Below are 25,940 nucleotides of genomic sequence, written 5' to 3'. Positions count from 1 at the left end.
ACAGATTCATCTCCATGACAACTGAGCAAACTCCATCCATGGATGAAGATAGTTTGATTTGACCGAAGACTCTGGAGAAGAAGAAAACAAATACAGTGAGGTAGGTTTATGTGTCTATTGTCGTGTCATGAGGGTAGTCAATTGATCTATTGGGATTATAATTATAATCCAAAGTCTATTGCCAGCCTGTTAGCCTCAGTATTTCCACAATTTTTGCCTGTTGGTGCCTCATCTTGGACTTTTTCTACAAAACTAGACAGTATTGAGCCTTTGTTGTTGCCTTCATTCATTCAGATCCCACACACCAAACAAACAACCTGCACCAAAAGGGTGTCACGTGACTTTTGATTATGCAGCTCGTAAACATCAACAATGTAGTTCAGGAAAAAAATGCAAATAAATCTGTGGCTCTCTCTCTCTCTCTCTCTCTCTCTCTCCTTTCTCTCTCCATCTCTCTCTCTCTCCTTTCTCTCTCCATCTCTCTCTCCCTCCCTCCCTCTCTTTCATCCCATAGGCTAATCAGGTGGTAGTTTCAATCCAGCCTGAGCATCCTCCCCCTCCTCCTCCTCCTCCTCCTCCCCGAAGAGGACAGCCGACAGCCGGTGTGCGCGAAGTGCTTTTTGTTTTTGTCCGCGACCATGGTGGAAATTACGGATATCGCGTGCCTTCTCGTCCCGCTGCTGATGCTGGCGGGCTCTACCTTCCAGGCCGACGCGAAGAGCGCCAAGGAGGCGGAAAAAACGGGGAATTTCATGGAAGACGAGCAGTGGCTGTCCACCATTTCACAGTACAGCCGCAAGATCAAGCACTGGAATCGCTTCAGAGATGTGAGTGTTGATTGAGAGGTGCGCGGTAATGCGGTACGAGGTGCGCTGACGGGGAAAGGACGCGCGTCGGGGTCCGTTTAGACGCATCTCCGGTAGTTAACGCGCACTTTCCTAGCACGATAACGCACACAAAACTTGGTGCTGTGTTTTGAACATACCTCGAAATACACTCGTACTTTAAATATGTTTTAAAAAAAAAAAGAAAAATACCCAGAAATATAACTAATTTTTCTGCGTGGCCAATATATACATTTGGGTCTTTTATTGTGTTATAAATTAGAAAATATATGAAGGCTTGTTTACTATTTATTTTTTTATTTATTTTTTTTACTTTATTTTGAATGAATGCCATCATAATGTGTGTGTATCCTGTTTATATTATATTTTTGGGGAAATAAAAACATATGTTAAGCTATGTTATAAGTAAAAATGTGTTATTTTTAGGGCTTTTCTATAACTTTAAGGCTTACCAAAGTGACATTTAATCAGAAAACCTCCCAAATAAAGCCACACTTCCCAACGCAAACCATAATCTAGGCCTGTAGGCTGCTGTATACACTTTCAAGGTAGTGGGCCTTTGCTAATCATAAGCAATTAATGTTTTAGTCCCACTTTCACAGACCTATTCCATCACACTGACCTTAATTCGGGCTGCCTCGGATGTGCCTCCAGACTGGTCTCAGGAGATTTCACAAACAAGAGAATTAAGCAATTAGAGCGGGGCAGCATTGATTGATTGATGTGCATATTCACCTACTGAACAGACTGAACTGGGCTGCAGGAATTGATTAAAGCCTTCAGGGTAGCCACGTTGATATATGACTGTGTCTGTGGATGTATGGATGCAGTTTTGCCTCCAGCGCTGTGAAATGATTACTAATGATCTCAGCAGGATTTGGACAACAGTGCAGTAGGATTATGTTCCATATGACTTATGTTAATTGGGTTTTAATTGATCTGTAGTGCGGGCACGTGACAGGTATCATTATTAGATCTGAAATGTGAGCGGTTGGCTTCAGGTTGAGTTTCTCTCAGCGAATGATTGCGCATCTTGTCAAGAGGAGGCGAGCCTTTCTAAATATTAAGCCACGCAGAGAGATTGGGGTGTCACTTTTTGATCGGCGTTCACGTGGGTCCTTAAAGTCGTGGACATCCCTGACAAAAAAAAGTGCATGAATATTTGCGACCGGCCCCTCCTGCGGACGGATTGTGATTACTTAAAGAGTATGTCCTCTGGAACTGTACTTAGGGAAGTAATGAAATTGTGGGCATGGAAAGATTAAGCCAGAATTATTGTGGGATTATAACTCAATGGATGCTGATCTATATTTACACAGCTTTGATCTAAAATCTTAGTTAGACCATGCACTGTCATCTGGAAATCAGCACATCATGATTGGCCGTGCAAAGAAATAAAAAAAAAACCTCCTTCCGTGAGAGAATAAAAACACAAACACAACCGCATTATGTAGCACATCCCAGGATATAAACAGTTTGCTTAAGGCTTTGCCAGCTAGTATGGAGATGTCACCGGCTCCCCTTTCTTCCTCAATTTAACGTCAAAGCTGCTGTGGAGCACAAACTTCCCTTACACTTACACACTGTATCTCTTCCGTGATCATTATTCCCAGGGGGGGATTGCCTCCGTGCGTTAGTGTGTTAGTGCGTGTGCACGTATGCAGACACGTGATTGTGTCTACACTTGTGCTAGCGCATAGATTTTGACTTTTGTTTGGGCTGATGCGCCTGCTTGCGAGCGGCGGTGTCTCTAGTGATGATGACGATGACAGGAGAAACATCAGAGAAGCAAACCACCGAACCTCCAGGGAACTGCCAGTAGAAACCGCTTTGATTTCAGCTTGCTGCCGTAGCAACAGCCGTCTCTGTGTTGAGATGGAGCGTGCATCACTGGGAGTTTGACGACTCCATCCTCTCTCCAGTCCTGCCTCGGGGCTGGAAGAATGAGTGGAAACATCCTTTATTGGGGTTTCTCCATATCATTTCCACATGTGAAAGGGCGTTTGTGCAACGAAGGGGCACTTTTTTCATTCTTCTTAATGAGAGATGCTTAATATTGGATGTGATGGACATTTAATTGGTAGCGCTTCATGTGGGTCTTGGAGCTATTAAAAAGCTGAGCTAGAAAATGAGCAGTTCACTCTATGGGTATGCTTTGGCTGATGTATAAGTGACGCAGTTATAGGTATTCAGATTACACAAATTAATGTTGACTTGCAGAGTCCTGAGAGAGCTGAACGCTGAATATTAATCCAACACTAGAACGCAATAATCAAAGCTCCACAACTTGAAAGACGAGCTCTTTCACGCTCCCCTTTGCATGCACGCAAGCACATGCACACAAAGCCTCTCACAAACAAGCTGGGGATGGCGCACAAAACGTAAACATTTCACTTTTTTTTTTTCACTTTTCTTTTTTTTTTCTTTCTCAGAACGTGAAAGCGGAATCAGGATAAGAGGCTCTTTGACTAAAAACAGCTCCCGCATTTCAATTTAATCTATTTCACAGGAACGCCGGGCGATTAGATTTAACAGTTACAGTCAACAAATAATAGAATGGGATACCTTCAATCCTTTAATCTGACAGGTGCACTCAACATTTCATTCCCTTAATGCATCAAATCCTAGCGGGAAAAAAGGATAGACAGGGGTGCAGGGAAGACAGTTATGGTGACTGAATGCAGATTTATTACTTACATACTATTACAACTCAGTTTTTATGAGAAATTATTCAGTTTGAGCTTCAAGAACAATGAGTTCAGTAGGGTATATTTATAAAATTCTTCACTTTGCTCTGTTTTTCGTTCATCATTGTGGACATTTTCGAAGATGTACTAGAAATATATTATTAACAATCGCCTGAGTTTAAAATAGAATTACATAGAACTAATGGATTTGAAATTAAGTGGCTGAAGACTACTGCATTTTAGGCGTACCAGATCCTATTTGGTATGTCTACTAAAGGCAGATCAGCACTAAATTCAGCTTTCCTTGTAAAAATGATACTGTCCATGAAATCACCAAGCCTTGAAATTGGGCCGACGTTTTATTCCTGTTGATTTAAGGCAAACTTCGCGGCTAAAGGGATGATTACTGGAACATACCAAAGCAAGTTCATGCAGAAAGAGCCTCTTTATTGTCGGGATCCATCAAGCACGCCGGCGTGATCATTGCGGGAAGGGCTCCGAGTTTATGAGGTGATTTTTTGTTTAATATTTTTCTGGTTTTCTGCTGCTTTCTCCCCTCCTATTCAGTGCACAGTATGTACCTGATAAATAATCTCTCAAAAAACAAAAACGCATGACTTTAAAGTCAGGCAGCCGAGGACCACCCAGTACCAACCCTGCCTGCACCTGTTATCCATGCTCTTCATTTTTAATGAGCAGAAAACACTCTGTGCCCGCACAAAAACATCAGATCCCTCGTCGATGTCAGTGGATTAAATATGCAGAATGGTGGAGGTACTTGCAGTAGGGTCTGACAGCTCTTATTAGGATGTGATGTTCTTTTGCTTCACACTCTTTAGAGATCATTTTGAGTGGTGGTTTACCTATACTCCCTTCCCTGATTTTGGCCTCCAAACTTGCTTCACTTTAGCAGAATTTTAATTCAGAATGTGTGTATGTGCTCACTCATTTTCTTTTATAATTGCATACAAAAAAATAATTATCTATAATGGCATCTCTAATACTGGAGCCAGATACTCCATTAAAGATTATCCAGATGAACGGTAAATTATCACCACCAGCCCTGCGCTCAGCCTGGCTTTCCTATCGCACAGCCACTCGACTACCCCGCGTTCTCTGATGTTAGAATAGGCGGCTGCTGATGCGTTAATGCCACGCACGATGATAACAGCTTATCAGAAATCCATTAGTCTATCGAGTCATGCTTTGTTCTGGCATAAATAGCGCCTTCTCCAGATTCCCTACGAGGCCGGACACATCTAGACCTCTGTGGCAATGCAGATAGTGTGCGTTTTTTGTTTTTTTTTCCCCTGGTTGTGCATGCTTTGGATGGACTACTGGTGCGCTGTGGGGTGTCTTGGCTGGCTACCAGGGGCCTAGGTGGGCTGTAATTGAGTAGAAGAAAAAAAAGAAAAAGAAATAGCCTTTCACATGCCTGGCTACAGCTGCTTCCCGCAGGAGTGCAATAGCCACAGCTGAAGGACACATCTGCTGCAGAGACATTTACAAAGAAGTAAAGGACGGTGATACATTTTAAATTTCTTGCAATAGAAGATGCAATAGTCTACAGAATTCCATAAATTAATCCAGAAGTCCCCATACACCAGTGATTAATTGCTGCATAAAGAGAGTGTTTTAAAGCATACGGTTGTGCACCATTTTTCAGTAAAGACACAGAAATCTCACTGAAATTTCAGGAGCATGTTTGTGATGTCTTGGAGTGACCTAATTGGTTACACCGGGGAGTCTGTATGGCATATAGGTTGTTTGCTGCGGAGAGCATGTGACATTCAGCAGCCCGCCTGTAATGAGCTCTTTGTGGGATACTTCCAGTGGGCCGTAGTTAGTTAGTTAGTTAATAAACACGTATATCCAGTAAACAGCCAAGTACATATCGGTAGTGGCATCCCTACAGCAGTTTGAATCAGTGTGATGTGAATTTGTATGAGTTCAAACGTAAAACAGGACTCAAGAGATGTATTTGTTTCGTAATGAACTCTGTTTTTTAAGACAGGTTCAGTAAATCTCTCTAATGTTTTTTTTTTTTTCCTTCAAAACTAATGATAACTCTTAGTGGCAGTCGGTGCCTCTACAGAAAATGCTGTTGGGCCTGAGCCAGACTGAGTCACAGCGTGTGTGTGTGTGTGTGTGATATCAGCTCCTGTAGGTACAGTAGCTGATACGAAAAAAAAAAAAAAATACAGACTGATTAGTGCTGGGGAGAAAAAGTTAGAAGTGGTTGAAAATAACAATCCAGATGTTCTGGCTCCCGAGAGCCCTTGAGAGACGGCTTGCTGAGAAAGTGTTTGCTGCAATCAAACTCAGAAAGACATGCATGCACAGAGATATGCACTGTGTGTGCACACATTGAAATCCAAAGTGTTTGAAGCTTAAATGTTTGTTTTTTTTAAAAAAGGCAGTAGTGTAGATCTGGTAAGAAGCGACACAATACTTGATCGAGTGAATTTATATTTATTATTATTTATAGGTCTATAATGCTTTGTATTTCCGTTGAACATGTTAGCATGGTGCTGCGTTATGAGAACGATCCATTAAGCAGTTTGGGGATTCACCATTTTCTTTCCCAGCCAAAAATCCAAAACTGAAAATGTAAAGAATAATTTATATGTTGCGTCTTCCCCTCCATAGCCTGAGGAATTTCATGGCATTGTTTTGCAGGATTTAATGCTATGTTAAATATAAAGTACTAACATGAGCTAATATTAGCTTAACCGACTGGCTCACTGCCATGTTATGAGCTGAAACCTAGGATCCATCGCTTGCACAATTTGCACAAATCACAATGAACACTGTGGTTACAAAGGTATGTTTTGTTTTCAGTCTATCTGACGACTTCAGGTGAGATATGTAGCATATTATTTAACAAGACGTTGTGGTTACACACGTCGACACATTTAATTGGAACAAAGTGACTAATATATCATGCAACTGTCTTCCTCTACAACCAGTTTTTCTGTTTAGAACATGTTTTGTTGCGTCTTATTTAATAATGCTATCCAATAATGTTCAGGGATTCAAATATTTAGTAAAGTCTCAGATCACTTCAACTTCAAAATTGCCATTCTTGGGAAGGGGAGAAATGTACTTCCCAAAGCATCTACTGTATATAAAGACAGAGGGCGTACATAGAAAAACCTGGTCAGCAAGTAAACCCTTTACATGGCACAAATTCTCCTTTGATCGGTTTACGAAAAGGTTTAAACTACGCCTCAGCAGCAGCCCGTTCACAAAATCTTTGTGGCAGAAAGTTGATATGGAGTTGCTCAGCTGGGAGTTGGGCAAGAACACATCCTGGCATTTGGTCAGTGACTGGACAGCAGGTGATGACGTTTCCCAAGAACACAAAGAATCCACATTAAGTAACTCCCTTTGTTTACCACAAAAAGGCTGTGAATTTACGTTCTTTTCAGTATCAGTAAAATCCAAATGACTCAAAAGACTCATATTCTGATGAGAATGTGAGTCTGCCATGGCCGTACTACCTCCACAGCCGGCTGAAATTTCACTGTGTTTGCATCAGTTTATTCTGACTGACGAGTTTATACAGAGAATTCACTTTTAACCAATTATACATGGAATATCATGCTCCACATACAAAGCATAAAAATCTCGACAGGCATAGGAACAGGAGGCTAATTAAGAATGTCATTGCGCATACATGCAATGTAGCCTAACTGAAATATAAAAGCAGTAATGATGTGGATTTATTTTGAAGGAATTTAATCAGTATTATATGAATAAACCTTTGACAAAACTTGTTACGCAATAGAAATGACAGCCAGTCTACCTTTTCCCCAGGACGAGCTTCCTGTTGTTGTTGAACTGGTTTGTCTCAAATCATTGGCCAATCCTAATCATTCTCGTAGCCCTTACCGAGGCAACTTCATTGATTTTTCATTGTTGTACAAGTCTGTTTTTCACTTGAGCTTGGTGTTTCCAGTGAAGTGTGAAGTTTCTCGCTGTTTGTACCAGATTCTCCTGTGAGTTGCAGACTGTTTTCTTATTCCCCACGGGGCCCTGGAAGGCACAAGGGTTGATTTTATTTATAGATAGCGCAGGGCTGGCGTGAGTGCAGAGAGATTTTGCGTCCAATGTGTGTGCTGCACAAAAGGGGAAAGAAAGAAAGTTTAAGAATTCATAATGCTGCATGTAAATTTCTGTTAAATTGAGTGAAAACAGTCTGTACCTTTGAATACATATCCAGAGAAATGGAAAAAGCAGTTCACGGTTTACATAATGGAGTGCAATTTTCAGTCAGGCTTTGTGTTTGACCTTTTATCCGTTCTCCGCTGTATGTCTGACGTCACTCATCTTAGTTTAAGTGTGACATTAGAGCCTTTCTTGAACAAGGTATGGAATTATTAATGCACGATAACCATATTAGTGAAGTGTCCATTTAGTGCAGGCATAAATGAACACCTTTCATCCGCTACCCTCAGTGTGAAGGACATTACTCATTTAAGAACCAGCAAGGAGGAGTGCGACGCAGAATATAAGTCTGTTCTTCTGTTAAAGTATGTTTTCAGATAAAAATGGAAAATGTATCTGCAAACCGAGGAAAAGAAAATTGTAAATTATTCATTCTAAAATAGACTTTCGGTACTAGAGTGTAAATGCTTGTTTTATGCAGCCGGGAGCTTGGCTTACACTTTCTATCTGATCTCAGTAATTTATGGACACAGATCTTACCACAGTCTAGATTTTAAACATCACGAGCATCATTTTGTGCACCCACTGCTTAAATTTCTCCACGGTACACAGAAAAGACACATGCAGGAAAAACTAGTGTTAGTGTGGCTCAGACTAAAACTGCTCAACTCAAACCTGTCACACGGTCCGCAATCACTCTCTGTCTAGTGTTTTCTATTTTAGTCTTCTGGGTTGATGTCTCCCTGTTGTGAAATACTACCGGAAAAAAAAGCTCCTGTTGATACTCCTCCAGATACCCGGGGTGCTTAAAGACTTGCTCGACAATTGCAGATTTTAATGTTGCATGTTCAGAACTGTAATAGCTGCAAAGCACTGTAGGATTATTAAAACTCTGCTGCACACACACATAAAAAAAGCAATTTGTAATTTTCTTTTTTTTTTTGGCGTCAAGAGGTCAAATTATGACGTATTTCACTTGGGAGAAAAACAAAGCTTAGAAGAAAGGAAATGGGGTGAAAAGAAAAACGTATTTTTTTCTCCTTTCCTCTGAGCTGGTCTAGTTAATTGTTAGTCCCCATCCTTATTTCAACCGATTGATCGAGTTCCCGAGAAGTACTAACCTCTGCTTCACTTTTTACTTTCTACCACTCTTGCGGGCTCTCTTACATAAGCTTCACTCCTGTAAGCAGACCAGCCCTTCAGCATCTGATGCTCCTGAAGCGTCAGATCAGAGCCCCTGTGTGCATACGGAAATACAAATAGCCAGGCTTGCTTCTCTTCCTTCTTGGCCCAGTGTGCATGACAATAAGAAAAGAACATATAGAATGGGAGTAATGTTAAGCAGGTTTTGTTACATCTCGAGCATGTCAACTGTGATCTGTGAACCAAAGCTGACAATCTGTGAATAGCAGCAGAGTCTTTATGTGAATCTCTCACTGGCACAGTTGCCCTGAGGTTGCTGAGGAAAACCTCAGGGCGACATCATGTGTTAATTTTCATCTATATTTTATCAGATTTGGGGGTTATACTTTATACTACAACAGTAGATAACAGAGTTTATTTCCGGAGTTTGCGAAGAATAATAAATAAAACATCAGTTCATCAACGTGTCTCGCAAAGATGAGGGATGTCAGTAGCACGTTTTGAATTCTATTTAAGCTGGAATTAGGATGCTTGGCTGTTTGCCGATCACTGAACCAATGTTTCTATTGCTGATAGATTGTTGAGATGGTCAGCCCCTTTGCATCTGTAAGTGATTCTCGTCTTCGAAGGAGTTCTTACATTATTATTTAAGGACCTCTCACTGTTATCAGAGTTGACTGGAAAGGGGATAACAAAAAATGTCAAGTGACTCTCTCTGAAGGCCCTGACAGTCCAGGTGACTGTCGGATCAATTCCTCGCCAGCTTGCATGTCTCCTTCCCAAGATGAATTGCCTCTTTCCTCGACACAGTGAGCAGCATCAGTCTTTTCAGCAACGCATATTTCCGCTCAAATTACAAAGTCCTTTGGAATCGATAGCGTAGGAAGTAGTGTTACCTTGTTTTAAAGCCAGGAAAGAGAGAAAGGAGGTCGGGGTGGATGGATGGGTCAACAAAAAGTTATACTTAATTACAAATCACTGTTAGCTAATGGCAGTCAACATTTCTTTAAACCATTTCCGCTATTATAATTATAATGAAGTGGTTACTATTGTAACCCTAACCACAGAGTTTTAATAACCAACCTAACGAAATGACATAGTTAGCAAGATATATGATATAGGATGACATTTATTTTTAAATGTCATCCTATATCATATATCATCAGATTAGAAGATGTCATTCTGGATGAGCACTGATTAAATTGGAAGATTGTTAATTAGCAATAGAAACGTAGTTTTTAAAAAATAAAAAAATAAAAAAATCATTTGCATCAGTGTAAGTTTGGAACTGGCTTACGCTTCTCGACAAGTGGCTCTCTTGATGCTCTTGTGAAAAGGTTTTGGCCGCTATCATACGTGAAAACAGGAGATTGGGATCTGTGTGGGCTAAAATGATTGTGTTATTATGCAAATGATGCTCCTTTGGTCTAGAGTGGGGTGTGGACATCATAGACCTGTGAGGTTTTGCATGAATTTTATGAATCATCTGAAGGCCGACATCATCTGTAATTCAGAGAAAAGGTCAAGTGCAAACCTTCATTCGGCCCATGCAGATCTTCACAGCGGAGTGTTATTACTGTGTCCTTTGTTACTGATGAGGTGGTGGATGTACTCCTCGGCAACAATGAACAAACCCCTCAGGATAACCACAGTGAGCACAGAGTGCATCTGACGGCTGACATTTACGCTCAAACACCTGTCAGTCACACATATGATTTGTCAGATGGACACACACACACACACGCCAACACATTCATTTCAACAACTTTCCTTTGTTGGTTCTTACTTTTTAAATCAACCAAACAAGCAGAATATCTGTCTGTTACGGATTTATTTTAGAGATCTCTGGGACACTGTTCAGTTCCTCTTGAGTTGAGTCCAATTTTACAGTGGACAGGCTCATCAGGTTGTGCGCCTCCTGCCACAGATATGAGGGATCGGGATCTGTCAGTCAGTATTGTCGGCACGGGTGAACATTGCGTTTGATGTTGGGGGTAAAGCTTCACCCCGCTCTGTTTAACAAGAGGAAACCTTTCTGATGCTATCAGTTACTGTAGATCACAGAGCTCCTGGATAGAGGCGAGTGTTTTCAACTCTCAGCCTGCTTCCTCTAATCATTTCTGCATGAAAAACAAAAACACAAACAGCAGTCTTTTCATCACAATTTGGACATATGAATCACACCCGTGTGATGTAACTTCCCTGCTCTTCACCAAACTTGTCACCTTGCTCCACATTTTCATGCTCACTTTCCTTGTACACGCTGGAGAATTTATTTTCCCCGAATACATTTTCTGCAGCCTCTCTTTTATGAAATCATTGATTTCCAGTGCTGTCAGCGCAGCAGGACAGTTTCCTCATCGGTCCTGGCAGAAACACAAATACTGAGAGGCTGCTAAATAATGCAGGAGCTGAAGCATCAATATAGGAGACATGGGAGGCATCAGATTAATGGCCAGGTCGTAAACTCTTTGAGGTCTTACCCTGGTAATACGTGACTCCATCAGCGCTGACAAGGTTAAACAATATAACCGGCAATCATTCATGAAGCTCAGCTGGAGTGGTGAGTAAAGATCCAGACGGAAGACGGTTTACTAGAAGTGATTCTTCTGCCATCGACGAGGGGGAAATGAGTTTGACGCCGCAGCGAGCAGAGCCCGAGCAGTCTGCTGGATTTTAACTCGCAAAGGGAGTCTTCGCCAGTGATGAAAATATTTACCTCTGTGAAATAAAACTGCGAGGGTCAAAGAAGAAGGTCCCAGCTTTCACAAGGGCTGCTTGTTACGTTGCGTTGTGTCAGGATATATTCCTAGGAGCTGTTTGGCACGAGCTTTCAGTACAGTAAATGTTTACGGTGATGAGTAAGTCGCCGCTAAGGGGGCGATGAGCCGTGGTGGACGATTGTAAATATCTATTAATGACTCATGTTTATAATTTCAGATGTAGCAATATACTCCTACCGCTTTACATCTGCACCATCTCCCCTGAGTTATTCTGTATATGAAGAATATCTAATCCTTTCATCACGATTGTTGAGATTTTTTATACTGATCATTTTCTTCATTTATTCTGTATTTAAGATTAAAAGAAGTGCTATCGTATTTTCTTAATTAGCATCTTACTGTGAGCGATGGGATTCCACAGGAAACTACTGACAACGTTTTTTTTATTTTATCTACGAGAGAGATTTCTTTTCCTTGCCACTGGTTTAAATTGAAGCTTATACGGGCAGTACGTAGTGTCTGTTCCCATGCACCAATCAGAGCTTAGCAACATGAATTAAACACCCAGTTTACGCTTTCCAAAAACCGCAGATCCTCAAATCGCCACTTCACACAGAGCGAAAAATCCCCTAAGGCAAATGTCAAAATTTACAGCAAACATGTTTACAGCCCAGTACAAAAAACTATTTTGGTCTCTAAAGCTAATGTCTCCTTTCATGACAGCTGCGCAGGAAGTGTTTTTTTTTATATCAAATTGTATCAAGGCTTAACGGCGTACATAATTACAGACGTGTAAGTGACTGTTAGGTGCCATCACAAGTTTCTGCCTGGGCATCACCCACCTGCCCCACCTCTATCTATTTTTGAATAAGCTAGCTAAGCAAGCTAAGCTAGCTGAGAGTCAGACACTGCGAAGATGGCAACGGACGCCACGCTGAGCTTCAAAAAGTTTCTTCAGGAATCTTATGGGTAACACGGCAAAGACATATTTCCATAAAGACCTGTGTCTATCGTTGTCTCCGACTGTATTTTTCATATTCACTATTGGTAGTTGTTGAGCAGCCTGAGCTCCAACAAAAGCATTTGTGGCATTGAAGATGTCCAGATGAATACATGTGTTCAGATTTTGTTTGGCTTATATCACTACCTCTAGAAAGGTATCACAGATCATGTCAGTTAAAAAAACTGTTTTGAAATGTCCATTTTTGTCTCTTTTTAGCACTGGCATGTTGTCACAAAGCAATCATCAAGCCCTGCGTTGATGACATAAAGTCCCGCTACGTCCTGGTTAGGGATATATCAGGAAACATTTGGTTTTACGCCATGAAAACTATGAAGCAACGTGGTTTAAATAATTGGATCACCATTGGAGTTTAGCGATGTCCACTTGGAGCCTTACATTGAATAAAGCGTAATATGCTGTATCTGTGTTTCCTCTTCACTAATATCAGCTCTTTTCTTTCCTTTTTGCTGTCATTGCCCCAGGAGGTAGAGGTCAGTCCTCTTCACTTTTTCTACAACGCTCCTCTAGCTGACTTTGTACGATGTCTTTTTCATTCATGACTCATTTCCCTTGTCTTTTTGTGTGTCTTTATCTTTTCTTCTCCATCCGTCCTCTCTCACTTCTTTTTTCCGACATCTCTTCACTCTCCCACTTTAATTAGAACGATTAATGTTCTAATTAAATGGGCAAAAAGGCAAAGCACTTAAAAGGCAGCTCACCCCCAATGCCATATGCCTGACTTATAGGCAGAGGTTGCAGGATGTCTGAGCTAATTTCCATACAGAATGTACAGCCACCGCATCCGTCTGTCTCCAGTGTGAATCACTTCGCTAATTATCATGTCGGTGTACACATTATAATCAGTGTGCAGCGATAATGTAACGTACATTACCTCTCCTCTGTGGTGATGACAGAGTGTTCATATGTTATGCTATCAACACTACACTCTGTGTGAATTGCATGGCCTCTTATCCTCTGCAGGTGCTAACAAATGACTGTTTTCCTCATGTTTCTGCAGGACGATTATGTGCGTACCTGGGATGAAAATCAAGGTTCTAATGACAGTAAGTCCCACAACATCGTATTTCTTTCTCCCTGTGCGGTCCCTGATTGCCATTACACACACAAGTGTTTTGTTAGTATTTGCTACTTCAATATGCAGTATATGTTCATATAAATGTCATTATATGGTTTGCGATTACATGAATTATCTTTTAGAAACACAAATAACAGAATAGTTTTTTCATTAACCCTTAAAGATGGTTAGGTTTTAGGTGATCTACTCGCAGAAATAGATGATTGTTTTTATTAGCGTATGAATTTGTTGTCCCGGGAGCTGTTCCTCTTCCACAGAATCTGAAATTTTTGCACAGTAGAACAGGATGCACAAACCACACTTTGGCTCTAGAGGGGGCTTTTTGCTGTTTTGTGTTGAAGTGACAGCTACCGTAGATTCTTCTACATGCTTGGAGAAGGATAAGGGAGAGAGGGGTATTCAATTGACCATAATCCTGAACCTCACCACTAGGTGCTACTAAATCCTACTTACTGGTCCTTTAATATAGACAGCAAGTTATTGATATAAAATATATTTTTTCATGCTTTACAGCTCTATATCAAAAGTAATGGACTGGCCTTTATCTTGTTGAAATACTGTTAGGCTAAGATCGAGATGATCGGATGCATTTTGTCTTGTGAAAATGTAAGATCAAATCCTCTGATGAAGTGATTCTACAGTAAGGTAGCTTGTTGGACTGTGCTTTTAAGCACAGATCCTTATTCCTTTAGTCACACTTTGGCAGCCAGAATTATTTTTTTTTTTTTGGTTCTATATGTGCCTTACACACAATTTAAAACCCAGTCCAATTCTGCAGTAAAGATGCTTCAGTTTATTTTGTATTCCTTGTGCACTGTCAAAAATGTAATCACTCTGTTTAAAGAGAACGACTGTTGTCATTGTCTAGTCCTCTGATAGACAGGGAATTATCCAGTAAAACATAGCTAAGGATCCTTAATGGCACGTTTGTTCGGCCAAAATATTTCCACATATCTCAGTACAAAATTTGTTGGGTATAACGCAAGTTATGCAAAATCAAGAGTATGATTTACCATTTTGAGAGCACACGTTTCTAAATTGAATTTCTTTATTACATACAGCTAGTTGTGTGCTTGGAAAAAATCTTTTTCTGCGCTCAAAATGTGTCATCGTGCATGCAGGACTGCAAAGCAGCAAGATGTATTGAAGCTGAATGTGATTACCATGTACTCTAGCGTGGAGACTGAACCTGTGGCTTGTATCTGAACTGTGGTGCTTCCCAGACCGTCTGCAATTATTAGACAGCACTGCGTGTGTTTTGTGTTTGTATTCAGACGCTCACTGTCCATGCTTGCAGCGGTTCCTCAGCGAAAAGGTCGAAAGATGTTAGCGCTTTTGTTTTATCTGCTTGAGTGAATCCGATGTGACTCCCCCAGGAGATGCTAAACATTGGCCCGACTTCAACCCGTCACCACTTCCTTCTGCTTCCTCCTATTTCTCTGTCTCCACTTGCTCCGGAGCCTTGAGCGTCTGAGGTCTCCTCCTCGACTCCTGCTGTAACTCCAGCCTTAATTGAGTCTCCGCCTGATGAAGCCATGACACAGAGTCGTGTCCTCAACCACTGTCGCTTGATTTGCAGCTTAAATGAAGTCGGTTGAATGGCAGAGTCCATTAGCGCAATTTCCAAGGGCTTAATGAAGCACTAATTATGGGTTCCAGTGAAAGGCTAGAGAGAGACGTCACAAGACAGTGAGACAGGGGTTGGAGCTAATATGCCTTGATTCAGTGTAAAGCAACTGACATGTACATTATTCCTGCCAACTCCAAGGCAGCTTGGTGACGAGGAAATTGTGGACTGGAGGATGAAAGCAAGTAGGAAGGTACACGAGTGTGATCAGATGCACATGGAAATAGATGAGGATAGTCTCGTGCTCTCTTGTTCTAAAGATCATTAGCTTGAGAAACCACAGGCACAAAAACTTGATACAGCCAAACTATGAGACAAGGCAAAATCATTGACTCAAACTTTTTTACACTCATTATAGCATTCAGTGACCCTCTTGCCCCGTAAATAACAGCTGCGCTCATCACGTTTATTCACACATTTAGACTTTCTTTTTTATCCGACTTGTTTCCATGGCAAATACTGCAGAGTTTGAATGATAACAGTTGTTGTCATTGAACCCAAATCTGAATTTTGCTGGATATTGATGTTCCTGTGTGGCAATGGAGATGAAATAATTCAGCCGATTTCACAGCCAACTTAACCGGCATTGATCAAATTCACAAGTTTTAAATGGTTGCCTTAGGTTTTCAGATGAATAGCGCTTCCCTACTTTCATTTTACACGGCATAAAACCCTTCAACTACCTATTTCCATTTTTCCCGTTTCGACACGAGCGCGCCATCTCCCCCCATTGATCTGCCTTCCTTTATGAGAGGCCTAATGAAGCGAAGGAGTGAAAAGAGGAGATTTGTCCCTCTGAGACATCACTAAATCAGTATGATGTCTTTACTTTGGAGCTCTGTGCCTGCAGGCCTCATTTCTCAGTCAGGGAGGCCAGACTGCTACACTGCTGGGCAGAGGAAGGCAGAGCTTTAGAACTGTCAACAGCCCTAACACGCAGACAGACAACGCCGACAATAGACCGAGGTGAAAATTTGCATGCAGGCACCGCAGTGGCTGACTCCACTTTAGTCTGAGTTGTGCTGAGCGAGGGAGAGGTCAGGGTAATTTGCAGTTGATTTGTGCAGTCGATTCATCAGTCCAGCAGCTGATTGAATCACCTCGCTCTTAAGACAGTAAACACTGCTGTAATTTGGACTCGTAAGCGCAAACAAGCGTATATGAGCGCGCACATGTGCAAACACGTCGACGCTCGGTTGGCTGTGTGCGGCACTCACAGAAGACCTGATACGTTTACAGGCACACTTTCGCTTGCGATGGATTTCCAGAGGCCAGTATCAGCCAGAAAGTCCAGGTGAATGGTGAATGGACACTTTCTGGCAAATCACTAGTTTCCGATCAATAGCAGACAGTAAGGAGATAGAAAAACATGCTGAATCCACACTCCACAAGGTCTAGAGTTTAATTCCTCTCGATGCTATTGATAGATATTGGTGTTTGAGTAGCTCACCGACACATATGGTAGATTGCCACCGAACGCCTCCTTGAAGCCTTAAACTGGACGTCTTCCCACCAGCTCTGAAGAGGATCAAGCAGTTCCTTTAGTTTTGTTGTTGGAAAAATCCCTCCTGCTCTAAGATGCTATTAACATGTTTTCGCTCCTCTATATCCAGCCTCTTAAACCTCCACCGGGGAATTTGCCCACCTTTTTGTACATGCTGTACACATCGTGCACGATACAACAAACTCTCCACCTTACCAGTCCTTCAGGGACTCCTGCTGCCCTTCTTACCATCGCACTCTACAAATTTGTACAGTGTCACCCCGTGCTGCTCTCCCTTCTCGGGCCACCTGGGGTTGCCTCTGTCAAATTCCAAACCCCACATACAAGTCCGTAAAGGGTTCAGCATGTTGGTCCAGCTCCAGAGGGGGCCAACCTCCCCATTTATTTCAAATTAATCTTTTTAAGGCGTAACTCAAATGATCTTTACGCCTCTGATTCTCCTCTATTCAACCTTCCCTATTTGCTCTTGTTAGTTATTTCCTATCATTCCTTTCTTGTACATTTTGGAAGAGCAATTCTGAGAAACGTTCACTTTCTTGCCAAGACTTTGTTGGGAAGATCTACTCACCTCTCATGTATGTAAATATAAAGCTAAATCCCCTGACTTAGTTTAGTAATCCTATTTGTTTAATTTGAACAAAGACAGTACTGCAAAAGTGCCTACTGGTTTTATGGCGTCACAAATGTCAGTGCTGGTTTACTAATGTAAGGCCAGACAAGACAATTTTTGCATTAAGTGCCTTGACAGACAGTTGTAAACAACAGAGGTGTGCCTTGCCTTACCTAGAAGACAACACAGCGCTGATCGCATTAGAGACTCAGTGTGTAAATAGCAGATAAGAGGGTTGATGATGACGATGTGGCCTGATCTCTGCTTCCGTTATCCTCAATCTGCAGGGATAAACCTCATGCAAATCTGGATTGGATTAGACTGAAGCGCAGGGAGCCTAATTAGAAGAGGTTTAACTGCTGCGGGCATTAGTTTAATAAGGAGAGACTTTTCGAAAAGTAAGAATGGAAGTGGGTGAGCGCGTCGGGGATTGAACGCAGAAAGAGTGGATGCGAGGAGGAAAATAATAAGCCCGGCCAAAAATGAGAGCGCACCGTGAGGATGTCTGACATGAGGAGAAGACAAAGGAATGTGGAAAGATGGAAGAAAGGTAGGCTGATAAACATGATTGCACAACGGGGGCTTCGGATACAGAGGGGGAGAGAGAGAGAGAGTTCTCAGAAACACCAGATTGAGCTGCAAATCACAGTCAACCCAGAAATGATTCCCAGACCACGGAGAGCCTGTTGCTATGGAAACGTCATCATCGCAGGCACTGCTTTAATCCGTAGAAGCCTGTTAAGTTAACATGAGGCTCAGGCAGCCACCTTATGCTTCTGTACTCACAACACAATGCTGTGCCAGCGTTATAGCCGCTCGCTACCGACAAGATTTATTTACAAATGTTTTGCTGTTCGGAGGCCGGATTATCTCCTCTGTATTACTGTCCTTATTCTTTTTGTCTAAATAAATACATGTGCCCCCCTCACCTACGGTGCTGCATCCCCATTACCACATTAATCACCTTGTCTTTCATGTCTGAAGGGTGGAATTGGCCACTGCACTCTGATTCTGCTGATGCGCTGGTGTGAATTAGACGGAGGTGAAACATCAAACCTGCTGGGGAATAGAAAACGCCGGCGGTGACAAAAGAGGAGGGAGTTGAGAGAGTGCAGGAGCAAGAAAGGCAAAGGGCAGCCGCGTGAAAGGCTGGGAGATGTGCGAGATACTGTATACTGAGATACTCAACACAATCAACGCCAACTGGGATAAGGGGCGGCCAGAGAATAAGGCTCCACTGTTGACAGTCTGAATGGATGAGGAGTCCGCGTCTGGGCGTTAATGCCTCCGAGCTTCGCGGTTTCTCCCCAGCAGCAGCAGCAGCAGCAGAGCAGTCAAGTCAGTCAGTCAGTCAGTTATACAACCAGCTCAGCCATGACAGGGGGTGTATTGTTTTTGGATGCGCTTCTCAAATCAGATATCTGTCGGTTCGCTTCAATAATCCTGTGATCTCGGCCGCATTAATGCATCCACCCACCGGGAAGGACAAGAGAGGAGATCCCCAGCCTGCCTGCTAAATAGTGCCATAAAGCAGGATAGAGTAAAAGCAGGAGATGAATGAAAGAATGCACGATTTACACGCAGCCCTGTCATATAGCCTAAACCTGTAATCGTAGGATGCAAATAAGCCGTATTACTGCGTACTGTACTGATGGATAGTGTAGGCAGGTGAATAAAGGCCGGGTGAGTTAAAGAGAATAGAGGGTGACATGCAGGTCAGGCTGCAGGAGGCCTGCTGGGAACAGACAGCTGAGACATATTGTGAGGTGCACACACACAGTCCAGCATTAGCTGCTAGCAAAGAGCGTGATGGATGGGGCAGAGGGAGCGGGCCAGCCAGGCTTTAGCTTACTGTGCAGGAAGCATTTGCATTACAGAGGCACCTAAAGTATGGTATTAAATTTAAATAAGTAGACGTAATAAATCTGCAAGCAAAGCATGACAATTGAGCTTTCTTCCAACACAGATCAACTTTTTGGTGAATAAAATACCATTTTCTTGAGGCTGGTTCTACATTATTTCGAAGATACAGTAACTCAAAACAAGAACAGCGGTGTTTGAAACACACTTACCTTGTACTTTTCAGTTTTTTTCTCCTTTAATAAATCAAATCAGAATATCTCACAATGCATAATTTTAACAGTGCAAGCAGTTCTGGACAGCTCTAATAATTTAGACTGACTCTCAGGTTGTGCTGAGTAAGTAGAGGGGAGGACATTTGGGATTTGAGACTGGAAGTGAAACGTTGAATGATGGGCATGGAAAGACAGAGAGGACGGTAAAATGTGAAGCACACTACATCTTATATCTCATTTTCTTTTTTTCCCCCCAGATGTAGACACCACCAAGGACCCCTGTCAAAAGGTTAAGTGTAGCCGAAACAAGGTGTGTATCGCCCAGGGCTACCAGAGGGCTGTGTGTGTCAACCGCAAGAAACTTGAACACAGGTGAGTTTGTGTAGCCTCTGGGCAAGAATTCCCAAAACTCGCAAGAGAGTCAAAAATCATTCACTTCACGCACTGTAACATGAGGTTCAGTTCGCCTGGCTAGTGCTAGTCTGAAATGTGTTTCCTCGTAATAATAAAGCTTGTTTGTGCACCAGTGTAGTACAACAGCCTGCTGTTTAGTGATAAGCTAATACATCCAGACAACATGGAGCAGGGCTGCTCGCTTCATGCTCAGGATGTGTCTGTACGCTGAATTAGCACAGCAGTCGCTGTCTCGGGTGGACTTAGTGAGGCTGAAGTGTTTTTGTGTCCCGTGTCCTGCAGACTGAAGCAGCCTGCTCTCAGGTCTCCTGATGGAAACTGTCAGCCCTGTCCCATCTCCTCCACTGGGCCTGTTTGCGGATCGGACGGACACAACTATGCCTCAAAGGTACAATGAAACCGTTGCATACATGCAGGCCTGGGATTATTTTCTGCAGTTTTTTTTTTCTACCCTCATGGTTTTTCTTTTTTTACTAGGATAACTTCCAATGTAATGATGTAAGTGACTCCTTGGAGGTTTAGTTATACATGTTTGGAATAAAAAGGTTGTTCTTATGTAAAGCATTTGCACACATTGTGCATGCACGTTGGCCATCGGCATGGTGTACAAAAAGATGGACAAATCAGAGGTGAGCATTTTTCAAACTAAAAGTGTGGTGGCTCTGGCCATCGTCATCTTGGCAGTGGCTCCACCTAACTCCCAGCTGATCCAAATGTGGGCAAAGAAGTGGAGTTTGACTGGATCTGAGGCAGGCAGGTGACAGCTAGTAACCAGGGAGAGTACACGACAGTCACTCACAGCGGCCTTGTCCTTAATCATGCATAACTTTAAGCCTTGATTTTGTTCCTGAGTTGCTGGCCGTTTGATATTATTATATATATATATTATATATGGGATTAAAGAGTGTAACAGAATGTTCTTCTCTTTATAAAGAAAAGAAATAAAGGTAGAAATATTCACATAGGTGGAGGGTGAGCTTTACTGCCTGAGGAACTGTACAGCATTCCCCTCAATGACACAGTGCAAATTACTCATATATGTAGTTCTAACAAGAATTGCTAAAGCAGTCCTGACACCTGAACACTTCAGGTAATGCCAGCAGTAAGTGCATTTATTCTCAGCTTTAAATCTGTGTCACTGACACAGTAAAATAATGTGCCGTGCATTGCGGGATAAGAATTGACATCAACCTTGCACATTCAGAGCTCAGCAGTGTGAAGAGTCTCCCAAGGGAAAAACCGAGACAAAGATCCATGATATATGGTCTCAAAAGGACCAATTGGTGGCTTGTGGTTACAGAATCCCATGTGTTTATTGATTAATGCTTTGTCTTCTTGGATCACTATTCGTGACCTTGCGTGCAAGCCGAGTTTGGGATTTGAATTAAGGCTTACAGTCGGTCACCTCATGAATATTTGATCTGTGTTGCCGCAATAACTCATTTTACTTCACCTTAGTGTCCCCTTGCCGATGTCGGGGGCGTGTGTCTGTGTGGTAATGGATGTATATGTGTGTTCGTGTCGCAGTGCAAGCTGGAGCAGCAGGCGTGTCTCACAGGGAAGGATCTTTCCCTGAAGTGTTCAGGTCTATGTCCTTGTCCAACTGCTGCCCCTGCATCCAAGGAGAGTAAACATGGTGAGAACGAACACAACAAAGGTTATGACAAGAAATAACATGAACTAATCCATTTAACATGAATGCACTGGAGATGACTGCCAAGCTGGGATTTCCATCTCTCTTTTTGATCTCACATATTCACATTACAGTACAATAATCATTAAGAGAGTAAATCGGTGCAACAAATATTATATTCTTGCACAGAAAGCTGCACCGGACAGGATCTGGCTGATCTCGGTGAGCGTCTGAGGGACTGGTTCCAGCTACTGCAGAGCAATGCCAAGCAGAACAACAACAGCAAGCCCGGAGCCAGAGTCACTCCAGTCAGCGGCACATCAGGTTAGCACTACCACTACTACCTAATGAATCTCAGCAGCATAAAGAGGTCGTTTTAATACCTTAGTTGCAGGTAATATGATGTAAAAATGTCCAAACGAGTCATTACATCTGTAGGTTGTCGCTGCCCAGGTGCTGCTGCTGAGATAACAGTTACAGCTCTTGACTGTTTTGCACTACACAACTCTAGAGGTGTCCCATAAATAAATGGTTGCCTTCTGCATGATGTTTTCTAGTTCAAGACATTGTAGCCATGATCAGCAACAACAGTAAGTTGCAGCAATGAGTAACTGTGTTTAGAAAAGCAACAGTAAGGGTGGATGGATCAAGGTTATGCTGCATCACACACTGGTTTGTGCTTCAAAGCATCTGGCTGGCTTAGTCAATGCCTGATAAGCACCATGTCCTGAAGTGGAAAAGTCTGCTAATAGGCTGATAAGTTGAAATGCCATCCTTCTATTGTTGAATTTAGTACCACAACTGCATTGGAGACAGGAGATATATTTCTGAATGCATTGGCATGATTTTCCATTCGTGCAGCTGTCCCCTGATAAAAGTCTATTTGTTTGTCTTTGTGCTGGCAGTTCTGGACAGGAGCCTGGTGGCCAGCTGTAAGGACTCCATAGGCTGGATGTTCTCCAAGCTGGACACCAATAGCGACCTGTACCTGGACCAGGCTGAGCTGGCTGCCATCAATCTGGACAAATATGAGGTCTGCATCCGGCCCTTCTTCAACTCCTGCGACTCCTACAGGGACGGCAAGGTCTCCACCGCCGAATGGTGCCTCTGCTTCTGGAGAGAGAGTGAGTGTTTGTCCGGGTGATGACGCGAGGTTTGAAGGCTGCGTGTCCATGCGCGGAGGCGCGTTCACATGCCTGTGTGCTGACATTTCCCCCACGGTGCACGCACTCAAACTTCAAGGCACTCAGCCGCCCTCAGGTGCAGCCTCCTCTGTATTGTGTGCCGGTCCATCACTGTTTGCCTCCTTCTGTCCTCCGATGAGGTGAAGTGGTCACCGCGAGGCACTAAAAACATTCCTGCTGCTTGCTGACAGCCTGGTTCTCCCACAGCTCTCAGTGATTGAGCATGTCAGCCAACCAGCCGAGCAGAAACGAGGCGGAGGTCCCAAGATTATACAGTTCTTTGTTTGGGGAGAAAATACTTGAGAATTGATTTTTAAAATTGCAGGAAGTCATTAGAAAACACAGACCGCACTCAGATTACATGTATTAGGAGTTAGATTGGTTCTTTGACTAATTACTTACGGCGGTATCTTTTCTTTTCCTTTTCTGCTGTTTTAAGAGCCACCTTGCCTGACTGAACTTGAGAGGATCCAAGTACTGGACGGCGGCAAGAGAAAGTTTGGTAGGTATCTGACGTCTCATAAGAGCATTTCAACCCAATTGGGTCTGTCTTTCATGGTTGAGGTTTTCACCGAGCAGATGACAAGCAGGAGGTGGGGATTAGTCCTGATCTTTCTTGTGGATTATAACTCGATACTGACAGACGGCAAAGGAAAGCAGCCATCAGTCTGTCTTACATGTATGTGTAATTGCGTGAATATGTAAGTGACAGTGTGCGTGTATGCACGCGCCCACTGCAGATTTTGGCCGGCTGACTGGGCTCTGAGTCAGGACTCTCCAAGGACACAGAGCGGCGAGCAGGGGGGGGCAGTCTGCCAGCCCGGCACTCGGATGATCCCCAGAAAGACTGGATGGACAGTTCTGCCGTGTCCCATCTCATTTGTATTACAGCTACAGCGTTATTAAAATACTGTCTAAAATATTTACCGTCATTGCAAATCCACTCATCTCTGAAGGTTAGGACAGCAAGGTTAAGTTTGCACTGCTATTGTCCTGCCTTACATGGATGAATGTCATAACTCTGCATTGGTTCAGAAATATAGAAATATCCAAGCTTGCATCCTCCCCTTATAACATGGTAATTAGCCAGCCACCCCCACACAACCACAATATGCTGCAGTATGCTGACTCCATACTTATTCGTCTGTATCTTCCTCCATGAACATATTTGTATTCATGAAATATGGAATTGGCTGCCACATATGCTGTATGCTTTACATTCTCACTTGGGCTCAGTGCCATGTGTGATGGGACATGACGCAGATGTGTGCCTGCTGTTTGCAGAGATTATGCAGTATAAAAGGTACAGAAGATTGCCTACCATACCTGACCCTTATTTATTTATGTGTGTGTGAATGCCAGGTCGATTCATTCCGAGCTGCGACGAAGACGGCTACTACAGGAAGCAGCAGTGCGACAGGGGGGAGTGCTGGTGTGTCGACCGAAACGGAGGAGAAGTCGCCGGGTCTAGGATTCGTGGCAAGCCAGACTGCGGTGAGACAATTTCCGTTGTCAATAAATGAATAGCATTTGAGCTTGAAAGCTCATTAAAGCTGGAGGGGAAAAAAAATACGCTGTGCATCGTCCCTGTACTACACAGCATCTCCACATGCCTTCCACACAAGGCTTCCTTTATGTTAGAGGACTGAGGCCCACTGCTGCATAACTCACTGCAGGGACCAGTGCCACATTCATGTGTCCGGAGTCATTTGCATTCTAAAGCGCCGCTTGTCGCTGTGAGAAAAGTCTTTCAAGATAAATGAGGGCTGGTTGGACTGAACCTGCTCCTGATAAGAATGGTTCCCTTGGCAAGGTTTAGAAATAGCTATTAAAATCCAGACAAAGTCAAACACATGCCCCCATTCCTCTGCCTCCGCCGTCAATGTTTTTTAACTGATTTCAGCATCGCTCATTGGTATAGAAAGGACTCCATCAAAGCTGAGAGGAAGACATGATGAGCGGAATTTATGGCGATGCGCGGGGCTGCCACAGCCATAATTCAGTTTGCCTGCATTCCCCCCCCCCCCCTCGCTCTGCATGATTTCTCTCCATCTTCCCGCAGATTATGAAGTGGCATATTCAGGTGATTTTGGCAGCGGCGTTGGATGGGAAGACGAGGAGGAGAAAGAAGCCGAGGAGACCGCAGAGGAAGCTGAGGAGGAAGAGGGAGAGGTGGGAGAGGTGGATGACGGGGGATACATCTGGTAAAAGGCCGACGTGTAATCCGGCCTCTCTACAGGAGCATCTCGACGGTCCCAAACACACACACACACACACACACACAGATCCTGCAAAGACATGGACGTGATGATGTGCTCACACTCAGAACAACACTGACTCATGAAGAAGCGAGGGAGAGGGTTGCACATGGTGAAGATGCATATGTTATGGGAGTATTTAATGTTACAGGATGTTCTTAACACGGGCAGGGGGAGGGGGAAATATCACTATAAAGAAATTATGGGTCTGGAATCAAGAATTTTGTCCTTCATTCTTGTGAATCTTCGTTCTCTTCTGTTGTATGTCTTTTGAACTCTCTTTGAGCAGTTTTTAGCTGATGCATAATGGAGACTTTAAGAAACTGCAGGTGCTTGTCATGAGCTTGCATTAAAAAAAAAGAAAAAGAAGCAAGACTGGGTGCATTTCAATAGTCCAAATTGGCTCTTTTTCATCTATTGTGCTCGCAGATTTGACAGCATTTAGCCTGTGACCAGTTTTGGCTTTTAGACAGAAAACTGTCATTATAGAAAGGAAGCCATGAAAGAATATTGAAAAGCACCCTTTCACCTCACCATTTTCATTTCATATGCTTCGGCTCGTATGTGACAGTAGCGCTCTGTCCCATTCATGACTTATTAAGAAAACGGTTCTCACGCGTCACTCTTTAGCTTGTATATAATGCGTGTATCAGAAGACTGAATGTCACCTATTAGTCCCGTAACCAATGCCTTGGACGACTAGCAGAGTGTACTGCTTAGCTGACAAGTGTGCATCGTATCATAATGTGGATCAATTACTGTGTTTAATAAAAAAAGTTAAATAAAATAAAATGATCTATGTGGAGCAGCTGGCCACCGTACATCTGAGTCTGAGCTCTTTCTGGTTTTCTTTTTCATCTCAGCAGACAGTGGCTAATTGTTCCTGAACGGAAAGGCTGATAGAAAAGTTAAGGGATGGCGAAAATGGTTTTAGAAAACTCCGCCAGGATGAAACGCAAAGTCAAATC

At 42.9% G+C, this 25,940-nt stretch overlaps 1 protein-coding gene across 1 annotated transcript; it reads left to right on the top strand.

The window, feature by feature from the left end:
* Positions 1-638: 638 nt before the first annotated feature.
* On the top strand, positions 639-25,853 carry spock2 (SPARC (osteonectin), cwcv and kazal like domains proteoglycan 2; the record flags this gene model as incomplete). The annotated part of the gene is made up of 10 exons (XM_084561126.1): positions 639-827; positions 13,590-13,635; positions 19,741-19,855; positions 20,180-20,285; positions 21,425-21,533; positions 21,720-21,854; positions 22,436-22,654; positions 23,154-23,216; positions 24,077-24,208; positions 24,777-25,853. The coding sequence occupies 10 exons, from the start codon at positions 639-641 to the stop codon at positions 24,920-24,922; spliced, it is 1,260 nt and encodes a 419-aa protein (XP_084417252.1). The 3' UTR covers positions 24,923-25,853.
* Positions 25,854-25,940: the final 87 nt, after the last annotated feature.

Source organism: Chelon labrosus (assembly GCF_963514085.1).
Source record: "Chelon labrosus genome assembly, chromosome: 15".
NCBI lineage: Eukaryota > Metazoa > Chordata > Actinopteri > Mugiliformes > Mugilidae > Chelon > Chelon labrosus.
The sequence above is the reverse complement of the archived record's forward strand: the minus strand, read 5'-3'. Positions and strand labels throughout refer to the sequence as shown.